General features: G+C 34.0%; 1 protein-coding gene across 1 annotated transcript in view; it reads left to right on the top strand.

The window, feature by feature from the left end:
• LRP1B (LDL receptor related protein 1B) overlaps positions 1-19,651 on the top strand; it is a 1,912,798-nt gene that overhangs the window by 1,555,916 nt on the left and 337,231 nt on the right. The window contains exon 43 of the mRNA XM_008055101.2: positions 7,422-7,626. Coding sequence (XP_008053292.1) covers positions 7,422-7,626 — 205 coding nt within the window. The remainder of the gene's footprint in view (positions 1-7,421; positions 7,627-19,651) is intronic.

The raw sequence follows: 19,651 nt of genomic DNA, 5'->3' as shown, positions 1-19,651 counted from the left end.
CCACTACACTCCAGTCTGGGCGACAGAGTGAGACTCCAACTCAAAAATAAATAAATAAATAAATAAATAAATAATAAATAAAATAAAAATAAAGGTTATCTTTGAAGTTTTCTCAATTTATAAAGCTTTAAAAATAAAAGCATTGTAAATGTAAGTAATTGATATCTGGGCTATTTAAATGTCAGATGTCATCTTTATGAGTGATTTAGTAAGAGTAAATTTAAATAATAAAAGGGAAAATAGAAAGAGACAAATACTATGCTGAAAAGGGCCTATGAAGAAGACATTAATGCATAGTAGATTGGAATAATAAATTTTAAAGCAATTATTCACACATATTGAAGCCTAAAACATTTAAAAAAATTTTCATCCAGTAATTTCAACAACTGAGGAATCTGTTTAATTAAAATATAAAAGAAGGGGTGGGGGGCAAGATAGCCACAGGGCAAGTTGATCTGTGAAAATCTCCACAAAGGGTGGCTACCGCAGGTGATTCCACGTGCCACACCACCTCGGCAAAGGGTGGCTGCTACAGCCGATCCCATGCAGTTCACTGCCACCAGCAACTGCTGCCTCCACAAGGGATGACTGTTGCAGTTGGTCCCTGGCACTGCACCACCACTGCAGCCCTTAGATCATGGCTCCGTGGAATTCCCAGCTCCTTCCCCCACCCCAAGATACCTGCATCACATTGACCTGCAGCGCCTGGCTATCTCACTGATTCCCAGTGCCTGGCACCGGGCCCACACCACCACCTGTCATAGCAGATCAGCCAGAACCCCAGATCTGATCAGTGGAGAAAGAGGATCAGGGAGAGCCAGAGAGGAGCCCATGCCTGATGAGGAACTGCCCACTGCAGCCATTTTCCAGGCAGAGATCTGCATTGCTCCACCCAGCTCCTCAGTCTCCAACTTGTTGCCTAAGGTAATCTTATTGAACTAGGAGAGACAGAATCCCTGCCCCTATGTTGAATCAGCCACAGACAACACAGGTCTGGGTGGCAGACCTGAGAGACAGTAAGCCAAGGCAACACAGATCTGATTCATCCTCCTCCCAAAGTAGACCTGTGGTAAATGACCCAAGCTATGAGTAATCCTATCTGCCTGTGAGGAGAGCACAGGGAGGGGCTAGAGGTCAGAGCTGAAGTGACTTTGGACATACAAGAAAGACCTCAGAGCCAGTCTGATTTCTTATTTTAATTTTTTGACTATTTGTTTTGCTCACTTTTGTTTGCATTTGATTTAGGGTTTTTTCTCTTTCATTCTGGTTTTGGCAATGTTTTCAAACTTGCTTTGCTTTTGTTATTTTACAGATTTTTTTTCTTCTTTCTTCTTTCTATTCTTTAGACTCCCTGTATGTGTAGGGGAAGAATACATTAAAAGGGAGAATTCTGTTGGATTGTGTGCTTATATGGTTTCCTGTATACTTTAGGGAATTTTTGTTTGTTTGTTTATTCTTTTCTGTCTTTGTGTCTCTTCATTTGCTAGTTGGTATGTTTGTCTGTTTTCCCTCTTACTCTTCTCTCTCTCCAAATTTCTCTTGACCCTCCCATTCCTTCTTCCAGTGTTTTCTTTTTTCTTACCTCACTTTGTTCCAGGGAGCAAACCTAAACCCCCACTGCATGGACAGATTGTAAGGCAGTGAGGAGTGGGTCCCAGGATTCCCATACACCTGTCAGTGGATACTGGGATCTGCAGATAGATTCTGAATCACAGCTCTCTCCCTAATTAAAACTTAAAACTGCAAAAAGTACAGCCCCCAACCTACAGTCCAACTTCAGAGGTGAACAAAGACAGAGGATCCACATAAGGAAGAACAGGAGATTGAACAAAAAGAAGTAAAAGCAACCACCCATCCCTGAAAAACAGAATTAAAGAAGGGGGGATGGGGGAGGAAAATCTACACAAATGAAGAAAAACCAAGAAGAATATGGGTCTCTCACAGAGCCCAGGAGGTCAGACATTTAGAAAATAGACTTCAAAACGCAAACAATGAAGAGCCCCCAGAATGACTGGTCTCAAACTATAAACCCAGATATCAAGACATTAATAGAGAGATTAAAAAGAATTGAGGAGAGACAAGAAGAAACTAGGAAGGAGTTGATAACTGAGATAACAGCAGTAAAAATACCATGAATGAAATAAATAACAAACTGATAAGCATGGAAAGCATAATTAGCCAAGCAGCCAAGAAGAATCTCAGAACTTGAGGACCAAAATATAGACCTAACCCAACCTGTCAAAAACAGAAAAGAAGTTTAAAAAGACAGAACAAAACCTTCAAGAGATGAGTGATTACTTCAAGAGACCGAACCTAAGAGTAATTGGACTTCTTGAGGCAGAAAGAGAGACAGAGACCACCATGGAACAAATATTCCATAAAATTATTCAAGAAAACTTCCCACATCTCATCAGTGATGTGAAAATTCAAACACAAGAGATTCAGACAACCCCTGCAAGATAACAAATGAGAAGACCAACTCCCAGACACATAATAATTCACCTAAACAAAACAGGTATAAAAGAAAAAATCCTAAAGCAGCAAGAGAAGAGGTCAGACTACCTACTATGTAAGACCAATTAGAATAGCCACAGATTTATCTATAGAAACACTTCAGCCTAGGAGAGCTTAGAGTCCCATCTTTAAAGTTCTCAAAATTAAACAATTTCAACAAAGAATAACATACCTAGCTAATCTAAGCATCATCAGTGAGGGAGAATTAAAAGTATTTCCCAGATATCCAATCCCTAAGGACTTACCCTGCCTCCAGACCACTCCTACAAGAAACACTTAAGAAAGTATTAAACACAGAAGAAAAGGAAAAGAATGACATTCTTCACAGGAATATAGGAAAAAGATTGAAAACACACATGAATCAACCCCAAAACCAAAAAAAAGGCAACAAACAAATAGGAACAACAACTCTATAAGAAACTCATGATAGGGATCAACTCTCATATTTCAATAATTAGCCTGAATGTGAATGAACTAAATGCACCACTGAAAAGACATAGAATGGTAAAATGGATAAAATATCACCAGGCAACAATATATTTCCTCCAAGAGACTCGTCTAACTAGAAAGGACACTCACAGACTCAAAGGAAGAGGATGGGAAGAAAAATTCAGGCAAAAGGAACACAAAAGAAAGGAGGAGTTATGATCTTAATCTCAGACAAGATACTCTTTAAGTTATCAAAATTTTTAAAAAGATACAGAAGGCCACTACATAATGATAAAAGGTTCAATCCATCAACAAGAAATATCCATCCTAAACACATATACATCCAACATGGAAGCGTCAACTTTCATAAAGAGACTTCTAGGTAAATTCAAAAAAGATATTGACTCTAACACTATCATAGCTGGGGACTTTTAATACCCCACTCACAACCCTAGACAGATCATCAGGACAAAAAATCAGCAAGGAGATCCAGAACCTCAATCTGACTCTTGGCCAAATGGACTTAGTTGATACCTACAGAACACTACACCCAACAACCACAGAATAAACATTCTACTCATCACCACATGGAATGTACTCTAAGATCAACCACATCCGTGGCCATAAATCAAGCATAAACAAATTTCAAAAACTGAAATTTTGCCACGCACCTTCTCAGATCATAGTGGAATAAAAATAAATATCAGCACCAACAAGGTTCTACCAAAACCCACAAAAATACGGACACTAAACAGCATGATGCTAAGCAACTCCTGGGTAAACATGAAAATCACAATAGAGATTAAAAGATACCTGGAAACAAATAAAATTGAAGAAACATTTTATGAAAATCTCTGGGATACCATGAAAAAGTAGTAAGAGGAAAATTCATATCTCTGCAAATGCACATGAAGAAAATGGAAGGATCACAAATTAACAGCCTAACAAGTCACCTAGGGAAGCTGGAAACCCAAGACCATCAAAATCCTAACTTCAGCAGAAGAATCCAAATCACCAAAATAAAAGCCCAAATTTTGGACATACAAGCAGAAAGATAATACAAAAAGAAATCAATGAAACAAAAAACTGGTTATTTGAAAGATGAACAACATTGATAGTCCCCTAGCTAGTCTGACCAAGAAAAAGAGAAAAAGCCCAAATAAACACAATCAGAAACACAAAAGATGAAGTCACAACTGACCCTGAAGAAATACAAAAGATCATCAGAGACTACTGTGTACACTTATATGGAAACAAACTTGAAAACCTAAAGGAAATGGAGGACTTTCTGACATCATACTACCTCCCTAGGTTGAAACAAGAAGAAATCGAGACCCTAAATAGACCAATAACAATAAAGGAAATTATTTCCATATGACCCCACAATCCCCCTACTGAGAATATACCTGGAAGAACTCAGATCACTCTATGAAAAAGATACCTGCACACGTATGTTTATCACAGCATTGTTCACAATAGCAAGATCATGGAACCAACCACACTGCCCATCAAAAGAGGACTGGATAAAAAATGTAGTACGTATACACTATGGAATATTACGTAGCCATAAAGAAGAACAAAATCATGAATTTCACAGCAACCTGGATGGAATTAGAGTTTATAATACTGAGTGATCTTTCACAGAAACAAAGATCTGAGTATTACATGTTCTCACTCATAAGTGGACCTTGAACAACTGCCGTAATACTATAAAAAAAGGATTGACAGTGGTCGGAAACTATGGGAGGAAGGCAGGGAGTTGGGATTAACAGTAGTTGATATCTGCCTGGGAAAGAGTTGGGATCACACCTCATCAACAAGGGTATCTTCACAATGAATATTTGTATACCTAACCCTTAACTGTACCCCACAATTTTAAAATAAAGTTTTAAAAAAGAAAGAAATTGAATAGTATAAGGAGAAAGAAAGGGCAAGGAAAGACTGGTAATGGATAAAAGTTACAGCTAGATGAAGAAAAAAGCAATAGTGTTTCATAGCACATTAGATCAGTATCGCTAACAATAATTTAGTGTTTTTTTAAACCAGAGTAAATGATTTTGAATGTAAACACCACACACAAAAATAAAATTATATCTATCTCTTTGTTAAAAAATATAAAAGAAAACAAACAGCAACAATAAAAAAACTGTGTGCTACTATCATTTCAACAGTATTTGAAAATAGTTTAAGTAGCCTACAGTTGTTTAATAACTTATTGTGCAAACGTGTAAAATAATTCTTATAAAGAATTCATGGCAAGAGGAAATGATCAGAGTGTAGTACTGAGTGAATACAAAAAGGAGAAAAAAGTTGTGTTTTGAGGGGAAACCCTAAAGAAGTCATTTATATGGAAAATCAAAGAGCAAAGAATAGGTTAGGCTAAAAAAAATCTATCAAGAGTTTCACTCTAGAAATCATAGTAAGATTGTTTATTAACTATTAGAAAATCCTTTTTTATCTCAAATGAAACATATAAACAAAAATCAAACTAATCTGGCCTTCACTGAGCAGAAATAGATCTCTTTTAGGCGTGGTGAAGAACTGAAGAATAAAAAGCAATGCCAGATAATCACTGACTCTGACCACTTGTCAGAAGAAAGGACTACATAAATTACTCAGTGCGAAAAGTGTTATAAATCTGGACACTTTTATAGAACTAGAAGTGAGGTCAGACTTAATTCACTTAATTGAGCACTTTCATCTTACACATGAAAACTCCTAAGGTTGAGAAATGTAATGACTCCTCATTAAGCTGGGGAACTGTTAACTCACATGGACACAGACTAGCTCTGATGCCCTGGTCGAGCTACCTCTTCTCACACAACTGCCCTGACGCTATATGGCTTGTTGTTGGCTCAACTACATTTATCTTGATGTGTTACCAAAAGAATTTCAGGGCGGTAATAAATATCCCTGAGTAAGATAAAAGAGTTGGCCAAAGTAATTTATAGATCAATTTTGAAATAAACATAAGGAGGTCACTCATGATATTATGTATGATTCGTTTTAATTTATAAGTGCTTTATCTTGTAATTATTTATTACATAGGCTATAACTTATATTTTCATTTTGCATATGAACTTTAAAATTAAACACATCAAAAATATTTTAAATTGAAAATTATTTGTAATTAAAGTTTATAGTATGAAAAAGCATTTTATCCATATATATCAATGACACCTTCAAATCACTATTGTATATGTTAATTAACAGAAATTTTTAAAAATTCTGATTTCTAAATTAAATTAAATTATTTGAGCTCAAAACATGGTTCAGTTACTAGTTATTGGTACAGAGTTTAATTACTCAAACTCCCTGGAACTTTCTCTGCTTTCTCCCCTGTGAAATGAGGAGATGAAATGAGAACAACACCAATTCTTCTAAAATTTCTTTATTATAAGCCAACAATCTAGAAAACTGTTGCAGATAAATTGTGAGTTTAATACCTCATATTATATGCATAACTTAAAATGTTTTCATTAACTAAAATTTTCATTTTAAAAGTCACAGTTTATGGATAAAATTGGCAATTTGAAAAGATAGAATGCTTTCTGTAATTGCAAATTTACTGATTTCTAGGACAGAATATTTCTGACACTGACTCAGTACAGCATTCTGTTTTGAAACAACATTTTTGTATCCCATTGAGAAGATAGGAGTTATTGTTATGAAATATTCTAACAAAGATCAGAGCAAAGCCCAACTTTCCTCAATGGGCACATGTTATTTTTATAAATTATCAAGTAGAAAGATTTTTTTTTGTTATAAATTTGAATATTGCCCAGTAGTAGGTTTTTGCAAAATACTAAAAAGTCACATATTGAATAATTTTGTCAGTGATAATCATGCATTGCCTTTAAATGATCATACATGAGAATCTATAATGAACAAATGTTATGCTTAAGATTTTCAGAAAAATCACGCAAAGAGAGAGAAAAAAATTAGAAGACCATAGGAGTTTAGTAATTATATTTCTCTAAAGCATACAAAGAGAATGAAAAATTTTGAAAAGGAAAATTGGAAAGGGAGGGAGATTTTTATTTTTACTAATTGAAGAAGACAACTATACTTAGGATAAGAATGTCCAAAATGATCATATTGGATCAGCTGAAATGTGACATTAATATCTTAGGAAATATTTGTAGTTCATAAAAAACTTAAGATCACTGTATTATTCCTGATTAAAATAAATTGATTACTCATCAAACTAACTCAATTTAATTAAATTATCATTTGAATGCACACACAGGATAATTGTTTTTTCAGAAGTAGGTTCTAGGTTTCATTTGATAAGGTTAGAAAAATATAAATGCTTATATAATATGGAAATCTGTTTTTATTACCTAGACTTTAAGAGTTGTTGAGTAGGAGGCAAATAATCTGTTTATTTTTAAATAGCTTGGCGTTGCCATGTTTCTACTAATATTTTAATATTGGTGAAAATTTAAATTTATAACTATATTTTTCATTTTAATTAGTTTAATGTTTTGGACCAACTGGAATGAACAATATCCGAGTATCATGAGATCTACTCTGACTGGGAAAAATGCTCAAGTAGTGGTCAGTACAGACATACTAACTCCAAATGGACTCACCATTGACCACCGTGCAGAGAAGCTGTATTTCTCAGATGGCAGTCTAGGAAAAATTGAAAGATGTGAATACGATGGCTCCCAGAGACATGTAAGTAATCCAAGAACTTCCTAACTATAAGTTTATAAATGAAATATTTGAAAAAAATATATGCATTATACTTTTTAAAAATATGCATATCAAGGAATCACAAAATAGCTAATTGTTTGAACCAAGTCAACTGAATAACTAATCTATTCGGTACAAAAGAAAATTGGATAATATTTTGAAAAGTTTCTTCAAGTGCATTTGCTACCATAGAGACAGCTCAACCCCTAAAAACTTTTTCTGGAGCAACAATAACTAATGTTCTCCTAGTTATTAATTAAACTAGAATTGTTAGAGTGATTTGCATATACTTCATTGTTATTTATAGTATTTCAAAATGTGGAATGAAATTCGTTAGCTGCCATAGGATAAAAGAAAATTAGAAAAGAGTGAAATGATTCTTTGTATTTGGGTCCTCAAAGCAACCTAGGAGGTTCTGAAGAGAGGAGAATGGAATTCTTTTCACAGTGAGGCTCATTCTAATCACTAGACTGTCTCTTTTCTTTGAGTTCCAAATGAAATGTTAGTGGAAAAGTTGTTATGCTGCCCCTGGAGAACACAAGAGGTATTTATAGCCTGAAAAATGATAATATTCTAGGACCCTCCCTTTTTCTTATTGTTCTTGGTGACTGGGAGAGAGTACAATCAAGGTGATGGTTACAACGTTGGAAAATTCCTCACCCCTGGCCCCCATCCCAGTACAGGCATGAAGGACAAAATGATTCTCAGGCTTCTCACTCTTCCACTGCATTTAGGAAGGTTTGGAATGTGAGGCAATTTTTTTTTTCTTGAAGGGCCAAATAGTAAATATTTGAAGCTTCCTGGACCATATGGTCTCTGTCACAACTACAGTGCCTTATGGTGCAAAAGCAGAAGCACAGAATATGTAAATGAATAGGCATGACAGTATTCCAATAAAACTTTATTTATGGAAACAGGCTACCAACCAGCAGGCCTTAGTTTGCTAACACTAAATCTGTACCATTAAGCACAGTGTTTAATTCAACTGAAGATATACATGTGTGTGTGTGCATGTGAATTTCTTGAGTAAGGAAGCACTGCATTGATTTATATGCTGATACAGCCTACCGAGATTCACTGTGGAGTGGCTATTTTGAGTAGCACTGATGTAGGACTGTTGAGTACTTAAGATGTATTGAAATAATGGAATCAGATCTGATGAGTTTCAGTTTGTGCTAAAGGTAATAACCTCGATCAGAGAATCATATGCGTACATTTTTCATCTGTCTCTTCCAGTTAAGGGCCATATAACCTTAGGCAAATTATTTAGTCTTCATTAATTTTAGTTTTCTGATGTGCAAATTCTCTACCTAACTTTTAGGCTTATTTATGTGTCTACACTGCAAAAGCATATGACTCATAATACAACACAGAAATTCTAAATGAACCTAGTGGGTAACACTTTTGAAAAGACAGTCAAGTAAATCACTGTCCCGGATGTGCTGTTATCTTCTATTATATCCTGACCCTCAAAAAAAAAGAAATGCTTTTCTAACGTCTCATTATAACCCCTTATTCTTCTCTATTTCTTTTTGTATTTATTTGTATTTCGTCCCCTCCACCCCTTCTGTTCTTATGTATGGTGATTTAGCTACTCTTGATGGCCCAATAATAAGATATCACTAATATAATTTAAAGGATTTGTTCTGACATTTTAAAACATATGCCTAACTCCGCTTCCAATTTACCATTTCCCATCCCAATCTAAACTAGGATAATTTCTGATTGGGCCCCCAAATTGAAAACATTCAAAGTTTATTACATTTGTACATGCATCTAGATCTTTTTCATCTTTATCTTCATATGGGTTCTAATTAATTTAAGAGAAAGTTAATATTTTTGTTATTAAAATGAGCAATACATTTTAAAAACTCATGTTTTTGCAAAAGTTAATTTAGGGATTATTTATTGACTGTTTTCAAGTCTTTGCAAAGATTTTTTAAAAGATTTCTGAGTGTTATATCAACTTACTAATCACTATGCTAGCTAACAGTCACTGAGTACTAATTGTACTCTAGGTACCATGCTAAGCATTTTATATTTCATTTGTTATAGCCCTCTATGTGGAAGGCATTACTATGATGATATCTATTTTAAGCCGGGCTCCGTGGCTCAGCCTGTAATCCCAATGCTTTGGGAGGCTGAGGTGAGCGGATTGCCTGAGCCTGCAGGTTTGAGACCCGCCTGGGCAACTTGGCAAGACCTCATCTCTACAATAAAAAAATAAAAAAATCAGCTGGGCATGGTAGTGCGTGCCTGTAATTCCGGCTACTTGGAAGGCTGAGGCGGAAGGATCACCAGAGTCCAGCGGGTCGAGGCTGCAATGGCCGGGAGTGGCCACTGCACTCCAGTCTGGGCAACAGAGTGAGACTCCAACTCAAAAAAAATAAAAAAAATAAAAAAAAAACCGATTGAAGTAAATGCAGCAAAAGAGGTTTAGTAGTTGCACAGGAACATCTAGCTACATATGTGGCGGAAATAAGATTCTGCTCCTCGTGGTCTGACTTCAGAGCCACCATGCTACATTTGAAATAATTTTAATTTAGAAAAATGGACTCAACTAAGAGTACAAAACATGGCCATTTCTGCTTAACCTGCAACTAACAATAAATTTGTTCTCTTTTTCTTTCTCATGTCTTTAGTTTGTTACATATATATATACTTTGCATTGTCAATGTTTTAATTCATTACTATGAGACTAGGCCTAGGAAATTTTGAAGTTCTGCTGATTTACTTAATAAACAAAGTAGATTTTTTTCATTTACAAAGTAGAATGCTTAACTTGTCAGCACACATCATGTTATTTTGATGTACATTTTAATAACCTAAGTGCAACCAACAGAGAAGAAAACGAAGAGCATCCAGCTCTGAGTAACACATTACACTTTTTAAAAATTGTACTCTAATAAAGGCAGAGAGCTTCTGCATATTCTTCTCGAAAATGCTCTTTGCATATTCTTCTCTGTTATGTCAAGACAAGCCAATCATTTGAAGCTGCGGTCATCAAAACTCTTTCAAAAGACGAAGATCAGCATTTTTCCCTGACACCACTGCAAGGACAATTGTCTCAGTTTTGTGTCTAAAACTGTTTAATAGATATTCTGAAGGTTTAGACAGATATCACAGCATTGCTCCCATGGCCTCTGTTATGTAAGGATTTTCTCTTTGGTTTCTGTACTCCTTTCACCTACATATCTAGATGTATCCATTGTTTAGGTGTGTGTCAAATGGTGAAATTAGGAGAGAAAAAAACTAAATGTTTGCTTTCAGACTAGACATTTATTTTTAATTAATTTTAAATATTAATTAATATTTATTAATAATCAATACTTATTACTCTATCTATACTGCAGTATACTCACATGTACTGCATGTACTCTTTCTTTATTAAAGATAAGTTTACAAAATAAATACTAGAATAGAAGTTGAAGTTCATTTAATTCTTTAAAAATTAGACTTTTAATGGAATGTTGAATTTAAGCCTTACATTTGCTATTAACTAGATGGAAGAACACTACCATGTCTCATAAAGTTCAGATACTTCATAATTAGTTCATAATTATATATCATAAAATTGTTTATAATTAATTAAAACAAGTGACAATGAAAATTAACACAAATGTGATATTGTCAAATTTTGTTAAGATTAGTAGATGTCATTGTGAATTCAAAGAGGTAAAAAGAAAAGTTTCTAACTTCATATATAGTTGAGAAGATAAAAAGATAAAATACATGCTCATTCAAAGATGGCTCTCAATGCCAAGATCAGTCATTGGCATTTCGGTTATAGTTCTTATATTTTAGTCCTCAAACTTTCCTTTTTCTGAAAGACCACAAATTCATGCACAGGGTTTGGGGTTTTTTTTTTTGTTGTTGTTGTTTTGTTTTTTTAATAAATGGGACCTTTATGAACAATGCCCAACAATTAGTGTGCTAGTGCCTAAATGTGCCTTGGAACCCCACTGTAATTGTTACATAACCTTGAAAAGAGAAGACTACACTCGCTTGCCAATAGTCACAGAAACCGGATGACTTTCACTTGCTACATGAAAGGAAAGCATCATCAATTGTCAAAGTCCTATAACAAAAGACTACTTCTAACTTGTTGCCCTTGGGCAACCATACTAATGTAATTGATATGTGTCTGTTCAATTCATGTTTTATTTTAAAAGTAGATCTGTAAATCAACAGACAATTTAGGTTTTATATTTTGGAGCTCCCTGTAGAAGGCACTGCACAAATGCATGACAGGGTAAAACTGTAGGGTTAGAAAAAATTATATTTAGGAAAAGAAAGTATAATTTTAAAGATTTTAAGAATCTATAAAAGACTTAAAATTCTGACCCTGAAACATAAGAAAAATGCAAAACACTGTTTACCATATAATGTCAAAAAATGCTGAAGTAGTGCAATACAAAGGAGTGGCCAGAGGGATAATTTCAGAAAGAAACATTTATTTGCATAATTGTGTATTTTCTAACTGTGGATGAATCAGGTGATAGTAGAAGGCAATAGTGGGAGATTCAAAATCCCAAGGGAAGTGAATAGATTAGAAAGAAGTTAGACATTACAATCTGGAATATGTGAGAGGGTGTTTCTTTAATGAAAAAAAGCAACCTATTTTTAAGTTCATTTTAAAGTGTGGAGAGGTTTTTGTAAATTTGGGTCTTGTGTACCCACAAACTCAGTATGATGCCATGATTCTCCCAAGGTGTGTTGGAAGAGCGCATCTTCTTTTGAATAGCCATACAAATTAAACCATAGACAAATACACTTTCATAACTATGTCATAAAGTCTGATAGGCTTAGTCATTGTATTCCATCTTAAAGTCTTTGATATGCTCATGAGCATTAATGAATCATCAGAATAGAACACAGTATGTAGCTTTATTTGATCAGAAAGTCTCTTTTTTAACATGGTGTGTTGTGGGCTTAAACATTTGTAGAGATTTGAAAAATGCTGACACACTATATACAAATCACTTGATTTATCATAGTAATATTATACAAACCACTGCTAAACAGTAGATCAGGGAAACAGATGTTTTCAGACAGCAAAAAATACACCAGAACAAAAAATATATTTTTAAAAATACTTTTTCTTTTTCTGGACAAAATTATGGACTTCACAGCAACTTGGATGGATTTAGAGTCTATCATACTCAGTGATCAATCACAGACACAAATAACTGAATATCACATGTTCTTACTCATAGATGGATCCTGAACATTAATCACAATACTACAAAAGAGGGATAGGTAGTAGAGGAACACTGCCAGGCGGTGGGGTGCACATAACATCAATAAGGGTACCTGATCTTAAACCAGGGGAAGTGAGGATCAGTGGGAGACCCAAACTTTACCTGTACATAGACCGCTTGTGTTACTATCCTGACTTGTACTCCACATCTTCAAAATAAAATAAAGAAAAAATATTTTTTTCTATTTTACTTATCTGAGGTTTAACAAGCATATTCGCATGTTTAATTTCTTTTATCAAATTTAGAGTTAGGTTTTATTATTCTATTTTACCTTAGAGTATGGTCACAATAAAATACATGTTTATAAAGTTTAAATCAGACTTGTATTGATAAAAATGCAATATTTGGATTTTTCTGATTTTAATACCACATTAAATTGTATGGGGGTCCTACCTAAATATTTATTAAGAAACGCACTCTTTATTTAGTGATATAACACAGAATGCTATTGGAAAATTTGGTTATTATGGCAAAAAAAAAAGAAAACAGACAATAATTTCATCATTTCATTTTTATTTCTGTTCTGTATCTGTCATTTCTGCTGTTCTGAAACAATAACTGATGTTGACAGGGGCTAAGACGACGTGATTATAGCCTTTCTCTCTGCAGTTACCTTGTAAGTGTTAATCATTTCTTGGAAAGTATCTGCTACCTGAGTGACATAGACCCTTCCAAAAGAAATATTTATGTTCCTAGAGATTGCACTTGCTCATGTTTCTTGCCTCTGGCATTCTTTCAGAAACTTTGTTCAAAGTTGTTTTCAGATTATATTCCCCATCAGAAATCTTAAGTCAAAAGATTTATTTATAGAAGAAGAAGAATGCAGGAAATCTGACACCTAAATAAACACACTCTGATGACATGAACTCTTTTGGATAAGAATAGGAGAGATAATAACAACAAAGATAATAATAATAACATTAATTATATAAAAAAATAAAAAGAATATGAGATATTCTATTTTTTATGGCAACAGATATTTCCTTTCTACTTTAAAAATCAGTTATTTTATTGTGTAAATAAATTAAAAAATCAATGTATCATCTCTATGAGCTTATCTATCTTCTTTCTTTCCAATTTATATATTTTGATGTCATCAGCTTTTTGATAACATAGTTTTAGTGATGCTATGAAATTTCAGAATCCTGAAATCTGAAACCTTCAGAATAAGTTTTGATGCTGAGAAAACTGAATTTTCTGAGAACATACATTAGAATTGATTCACCAAATCAAAACCAGTATCTATCACCAAATAAAAGATGGCAGAGTAGTTTCAATTTTAAAATATTCAAAATAGTTAGATTTAAAACATTTAATTTTTTATTTGAAAATCAAAGCATGAGCAGTCACTAAAAGTTCAGCAAAGTGAAAACCTTTCCACTATTAACCGGAACAATCTAGTATTATTTCACAGATTATGAAAATGAGGCTCAAAAAGGGTACATTAATTTCTGGTGTTTCTGTGTCTAATGATTAATGTCAATTATGGTTCCCAACTTTCTATTGGAGCCAATATTCTTTGTTTTCAATTTTTAAAATGTTGGATAATATTTCCATGTTATTCTAAAGAAATTTTTGTTGTATTTAGCTTTATAGATAACTTTTTCAAATTCAATTTAATAAAGGATACATCTTAAAAAAGTAGTTTACAATAAATGGTACATATTTCAATATGTAAATGCTCTAAAATAAAGAAGGAAATATGAGAGAGTGGTCAGATATTTTTGCATGTATAGCATCATCAGGAACGTTATAGCTATGAAGGCAGATTTAAATAAGGTGTGTTGCATTGGATACTCAAATACTGAGTGTAGTGCTGCCTCAGGTAATTATTTCCAAAACTGATGAGTTCATAAAAATATTCTATGTAAAATAAAATAAAGTCATCTCTCAATTTACATAGGAGTTATATTCCTTGAAAAATAACGTGTATATTAAATCTCCCTAAATTATACGTTAAGATAATTATAAATATGTAATCACCTTCATGAAGATCATGTAGATCATTTGAAACTTGGGCAGAATCTCAAACAATTCATTGTATGTACTGTGTATTGCAGAGCATCCAGATTCTTGGTCCCTGACCACTAGATTACCTAGCCATTACTGCCATCCCAACTCAACCCAATCACACAAAAACACCACCACCGTTTTCCAAAACCCATAGAAAGGATGGAACTATCTCCATTGAGAACTACTATTTGGGTAATTGTCTTAAAGGGAGATTTGAAGAAAGGGCTTCTGACATCAAGAGATCTTTTTTTTTTTTTTTTGAGTTGGAGTCTCACTCTGTCACCCAGACTGGAGTGCAGTGGCTGCTCCGGCCACCACAGCCTCGACCTACTGGGATCCGGCGATCCTTCCGCCTCAGCCTTTCGAGTAGCTGGAACTACAGGCACACGCTACCACGCCCGGTTAATTTTTTTTAATTTGTTGTAGAGGTGAGGTCTCGCTAATTTGCCCAGGTGGGTCTCAAACCCGCGGGCTCAGTCAATCCACTCACCTTGGCCTCCCAAAACGTGGGATTACGGGTTGAGCCACTGAGCCCGGCCTAGAGATCTTTTTTAATCTACGTGTTTGAATGCCTCAAACACATGGGTTGCTGGGTCTATACAGCTGGATGAGCCATAGACAAAATAGAGTACCTGTTTATTAACATAAGACCTCTCAGAACTTTAATTTTAACAGATGAGGCAACAAAAAAAGTAACTGATTTCAGTACCTTTTACATAGCAGATGTTGTAATCAGACATATTGCAAAAAGCATAGAAAACAAAAAGAAATGCTTTATGAGCATTGTTTCATAAAATGCTTTTAAAGATACAAAGGTAGACCTCTCCCCAAAAAGATAAAAATTGAATTATTTTTTGGAGGGTAGGCCACTTGTAGTACAGGCTTCCTCTTGTAGGTAAGTGTACTGGGAACCCATTGGCATCAGTGTACCAGCTAGCATTGTCGTAAGAGGCCATCCCACCTTTTCTATTCACCTGATCTCATCCTAATGATTTTTTTTTTTTTGCTTCACTGGAGGAAAAAAGTCCTTTAAAGGGAAATGTTTTGATGAAATGGAAGAGGTGAAACAAAAACAGCAGAAGCACTAAAAGGCATCAAAATTGAAGAGTTCAAAAACTATTTTGAGATAGGTATATTGCATCAAACAGAGAGTACTTTGAAGATGACAGAAGTGTAAACATGTAAGAATAAATACACAATTTTTAATCAATAAATTCCATTTTGGGGGGGATCTCTTCTTGTGTAAGCTAATTATGTTCTGTAAGTCTGTAAAATAAGATGTTGTTGTATTGCCAATGGATTTAAATTGAAATAAGACTTATTAAATTACACATGCTAGGACACAATCTATTAGAGCTCAAAGACATTGAAACACTGGTCCTACACCTAAGAGAAATAAAGATTGTGGAAATAAAAAGATTGGGATTGTGTAGTCTAAATTTTATTATCTATAAATATAATGTATAGATGTGATCACAAAGTACAGTAAAGTTTATATGAGTGTATGGCATGGCCAAATACATGTGTCTTATGGAATAAGAGAGGAATGAATAGAAACCTGAAATTGGTATAAGATGACATTGTTTCAGTTCCTGACTATGATTCTAAAGAGTAGTGTGATCTTGAAAATGAATTCAATCTTTTGAATCTTAGATTTGACATTTGGGGCTAGACTTAGAATTATCTTCAAAGTTTAATTTTTATGATTTTTGCAATTGGTTATGTGGAACTTAACTAGATCAGCCACTGGATACATGTTGTTTTAATCTTTAGTATGCCTCAAAAGATGATGCCCCATCTTGCTTTTTTAGTCATGGAGACAGACTTAAGTAGTAAATAGAAGCCGTTACTTTTCAGGAAATGGTATGATGTGGTAGAAATTAATAAACTTAAATTGCAGATGTAGACATGGATTTGACACTTGGTTATAGGACCTATTGTTTACTAAACTGGAGACATTTCTAAATCTTTCTATGACTTAGTTTCTGCTGTACAATATGACTAACAGTTTGGGCCTCGTAGGATGTGTTTTGAGGCGTTAAAGCATCTATCATATAACTTGGTACCTGATAAGAGGTAAAAACAAATGCTAATTCTAATTAATCTTCCCTTGAATTATTAAATTAAATATTAACCAAATTAAATTTGTTATAACTATATTCACTACACACACATTTGTATAATCATTATATCAATAGAATTAGTTATAAATTGTTTTATTGCCTGTTCTACGGGATTGCTAGCATCTGAAGAGATAATTTTTTTTTATCTTTGTATACAATGCAAAGTTTGGTGCATTGCTGTATTCAGTAAATATTTAACGAACCAATGAGTAAATGAATGAATAAACTAAAAGAGAAATTATTAAACAGGTTCCCTGAATAAAATTTTTAAAAGCTTAAAAAAAAACCAAAATTAAAGCTTAGCTATTTTTAAGGCCTCAGCTATCCAGGGTAATTTTCTGAGGTCTGTGCAACTGATATTCCTATTTGATAAGATCAGAATGATATTGCGGTAGGGTTAATGGTGTTTATTTCTAACACAATTCGTTTGATTTAAATCCACATACATTTCAGTGATGGTTCAGCTTGGTTAGCGGTGCAAATTAAAGTGTTACTGAAGCTGGACTCTCTCAAAAGAGATGTGTTCCTGGGGAAGAATAATGGTCAGTATCCAGGGCAACTAGTGTATTCATCCAGAAAATAACCGGTGTCCCTTCAGCATGAGATACTGATACTGATGGATTGATTTAATATTTCTTGGAAGCTTTCAATTTGTTAGGCATTAGACAGAATTTTCAAAAGACCAGCAGCCACCTGTCCTACCTGCCTCATTGTAGAAATTCATCTACAAAGATTAAAGAATAGATAGCTAAGGAAAGCTCTTCTGCGTGCATATATATATTATGCTTTTAGACATATATTCCTTTCCAATTTACTTTGCTTGCAAACTCAACAGAGATATAGGCATACAAATAAGTTTTAAAACATTTTATTTGGTAACATAATTCAGCAGATAAAATAAAAAGTAAGAAATTGAAAAGTTTCATATTTGAATTAAAAAAATCTGAATTAACTTACATGAATTTTTCTTTTCTCTGAATTTCTGATTTTTTGTATTGTTCTTGAGTTGGTTGTAATGCATTTCTTGTATGTTTTACATACAAGAAAACTGACATGAATTTATTGAGCTTGTCTGTGTTTGACGCTGAGAATATTTAGAATTTCAGCAAAAGGATTAAAATTAATTAACTAATTAACATTTCACTGTTTGAAAAAATTATTTAAACTAGCTTACAATAAAAACTCATGTACAATATGACCACAACTAAATAACAAAAGCATGCATCTATTCTGAACTTCCCAGCAACCAAGAAATTAAGGAAAACCTTTTAAGTTATACAATACTTGGATTTGATAGAGGGAACACGCATTGTAATAAGATCTTTTATTTGTATAAGGAGTTTTGAGAATATTAAAAAACTAGTGAAAATTAAGAAGCTAAGTTATTTCTACTAGTACACTAATAAGTCATCAAACATAGATTGACTATCAACATATAAACACATTCATAATTTTTCCATTAGATTGTTAAATTACTGAAAGGACAGACTGGCATTTAAAACTAAATAAATTAAGTAAGATACATGAGCTGCATTATTGCATAATTATGAAAGTTCAAGAAATAAAGGAAAATAGAGACAAAATATAAATAATGTAACTAAAGTTATCTCTTAGAGCAAAGTAAAACTACATAGCTATACACCCATTAAAGGGAAAACTGTTAAAAACAAGCAGTACTGCAGACTCTTAAACTAATATTCCTACCAAGATTCAAACAGAATCCTATGACCACTAATGTAGCAACTGCAAATTTGTATAATCAATAGTTTATCCTGTAAAAATGATGATTTCAGTCATTGAGGGCTAAAGTTTCCACATGTTTATCTTCAGGACAGGGAGATTAGGCTAAAAGAAAATGGGGGAAAGGTCAAATCATCTTAACCTAGAATAGACTAATTAACTGGCCAACCCATTTGCCTCTGAGGCTGCTGAGTGATAGGGGCATTAAAGGGTTTGTTAGTTGAATGAAAAAAATAAATGTTCAATATCTTATTCATTTGTGCTACTATAACAAAATACTGGGAGAATGAGTAATTTATAAAGGTAGAAGTGCATTCCTCACATTTTCTAGAGGTGAACAAGTCCAAGTCAAGGTACCAGCAATCCTGGTGTCCAGTGACAGTCCCACCCCTCATGGTACTTTGCTGCTGTGTCCCCACATAACAGAAGGCACGAGTACTGTCTCCTCTCATGGCAGAACAGTGAGAGAGATTGAACCCACTCACCTAAACCCTTTTATAAGAACTCTATTCCCTTTGTGAGAATTTCGCTTTCATGATTTTATAACCTTCTAAAAGCCCCATCTCTTAATAGTATCACATTGGCAATTAAATTCCAACATAAAATGTGGAAGACATTCAGGCCATACCACCCAGTATAACATTGCTTTGGGCACAAAAAAGAAAGCATACTTAATTTGTCAATGATATATCAGAAAAGGTTAGGACGGTTTCATAACATGGAATGTACACTAGCATCCCCTAGGGAAATGTAACAGTGTATATATACACTATTTATTGTTTATTTATTTTGAGTTGGAGTCTCACTCCGTCGCCCAGTCTGGAGTGCAGTGGCCACTCCTGGCCACCGCAGCCTCGCCCTGCTGGGCTC

The sequence above is a fragment of the Carlito syrichta genome, unplaced genomic scaffold (genome assembly GCF_000164805.1).
Source record: "Carlito syrichta isolate Samal-C Ts95f unplaced genomic scaffold, Tarsius_syrichta-2.0.1 Scaffold301673, whole genome shotgun sequence".
Classification (NCBI taxonomy): domain Eukaryota; kingdom Metazoa; phylum Chordata; class Mammalia; order Primates; family Tarsiidae; genus Carlito; species Carlito syrichta.
Note: the sequence above shows the minus strand (reverse complement) of the source record. Positions and strands in the feature narration are given on the sequence as shown.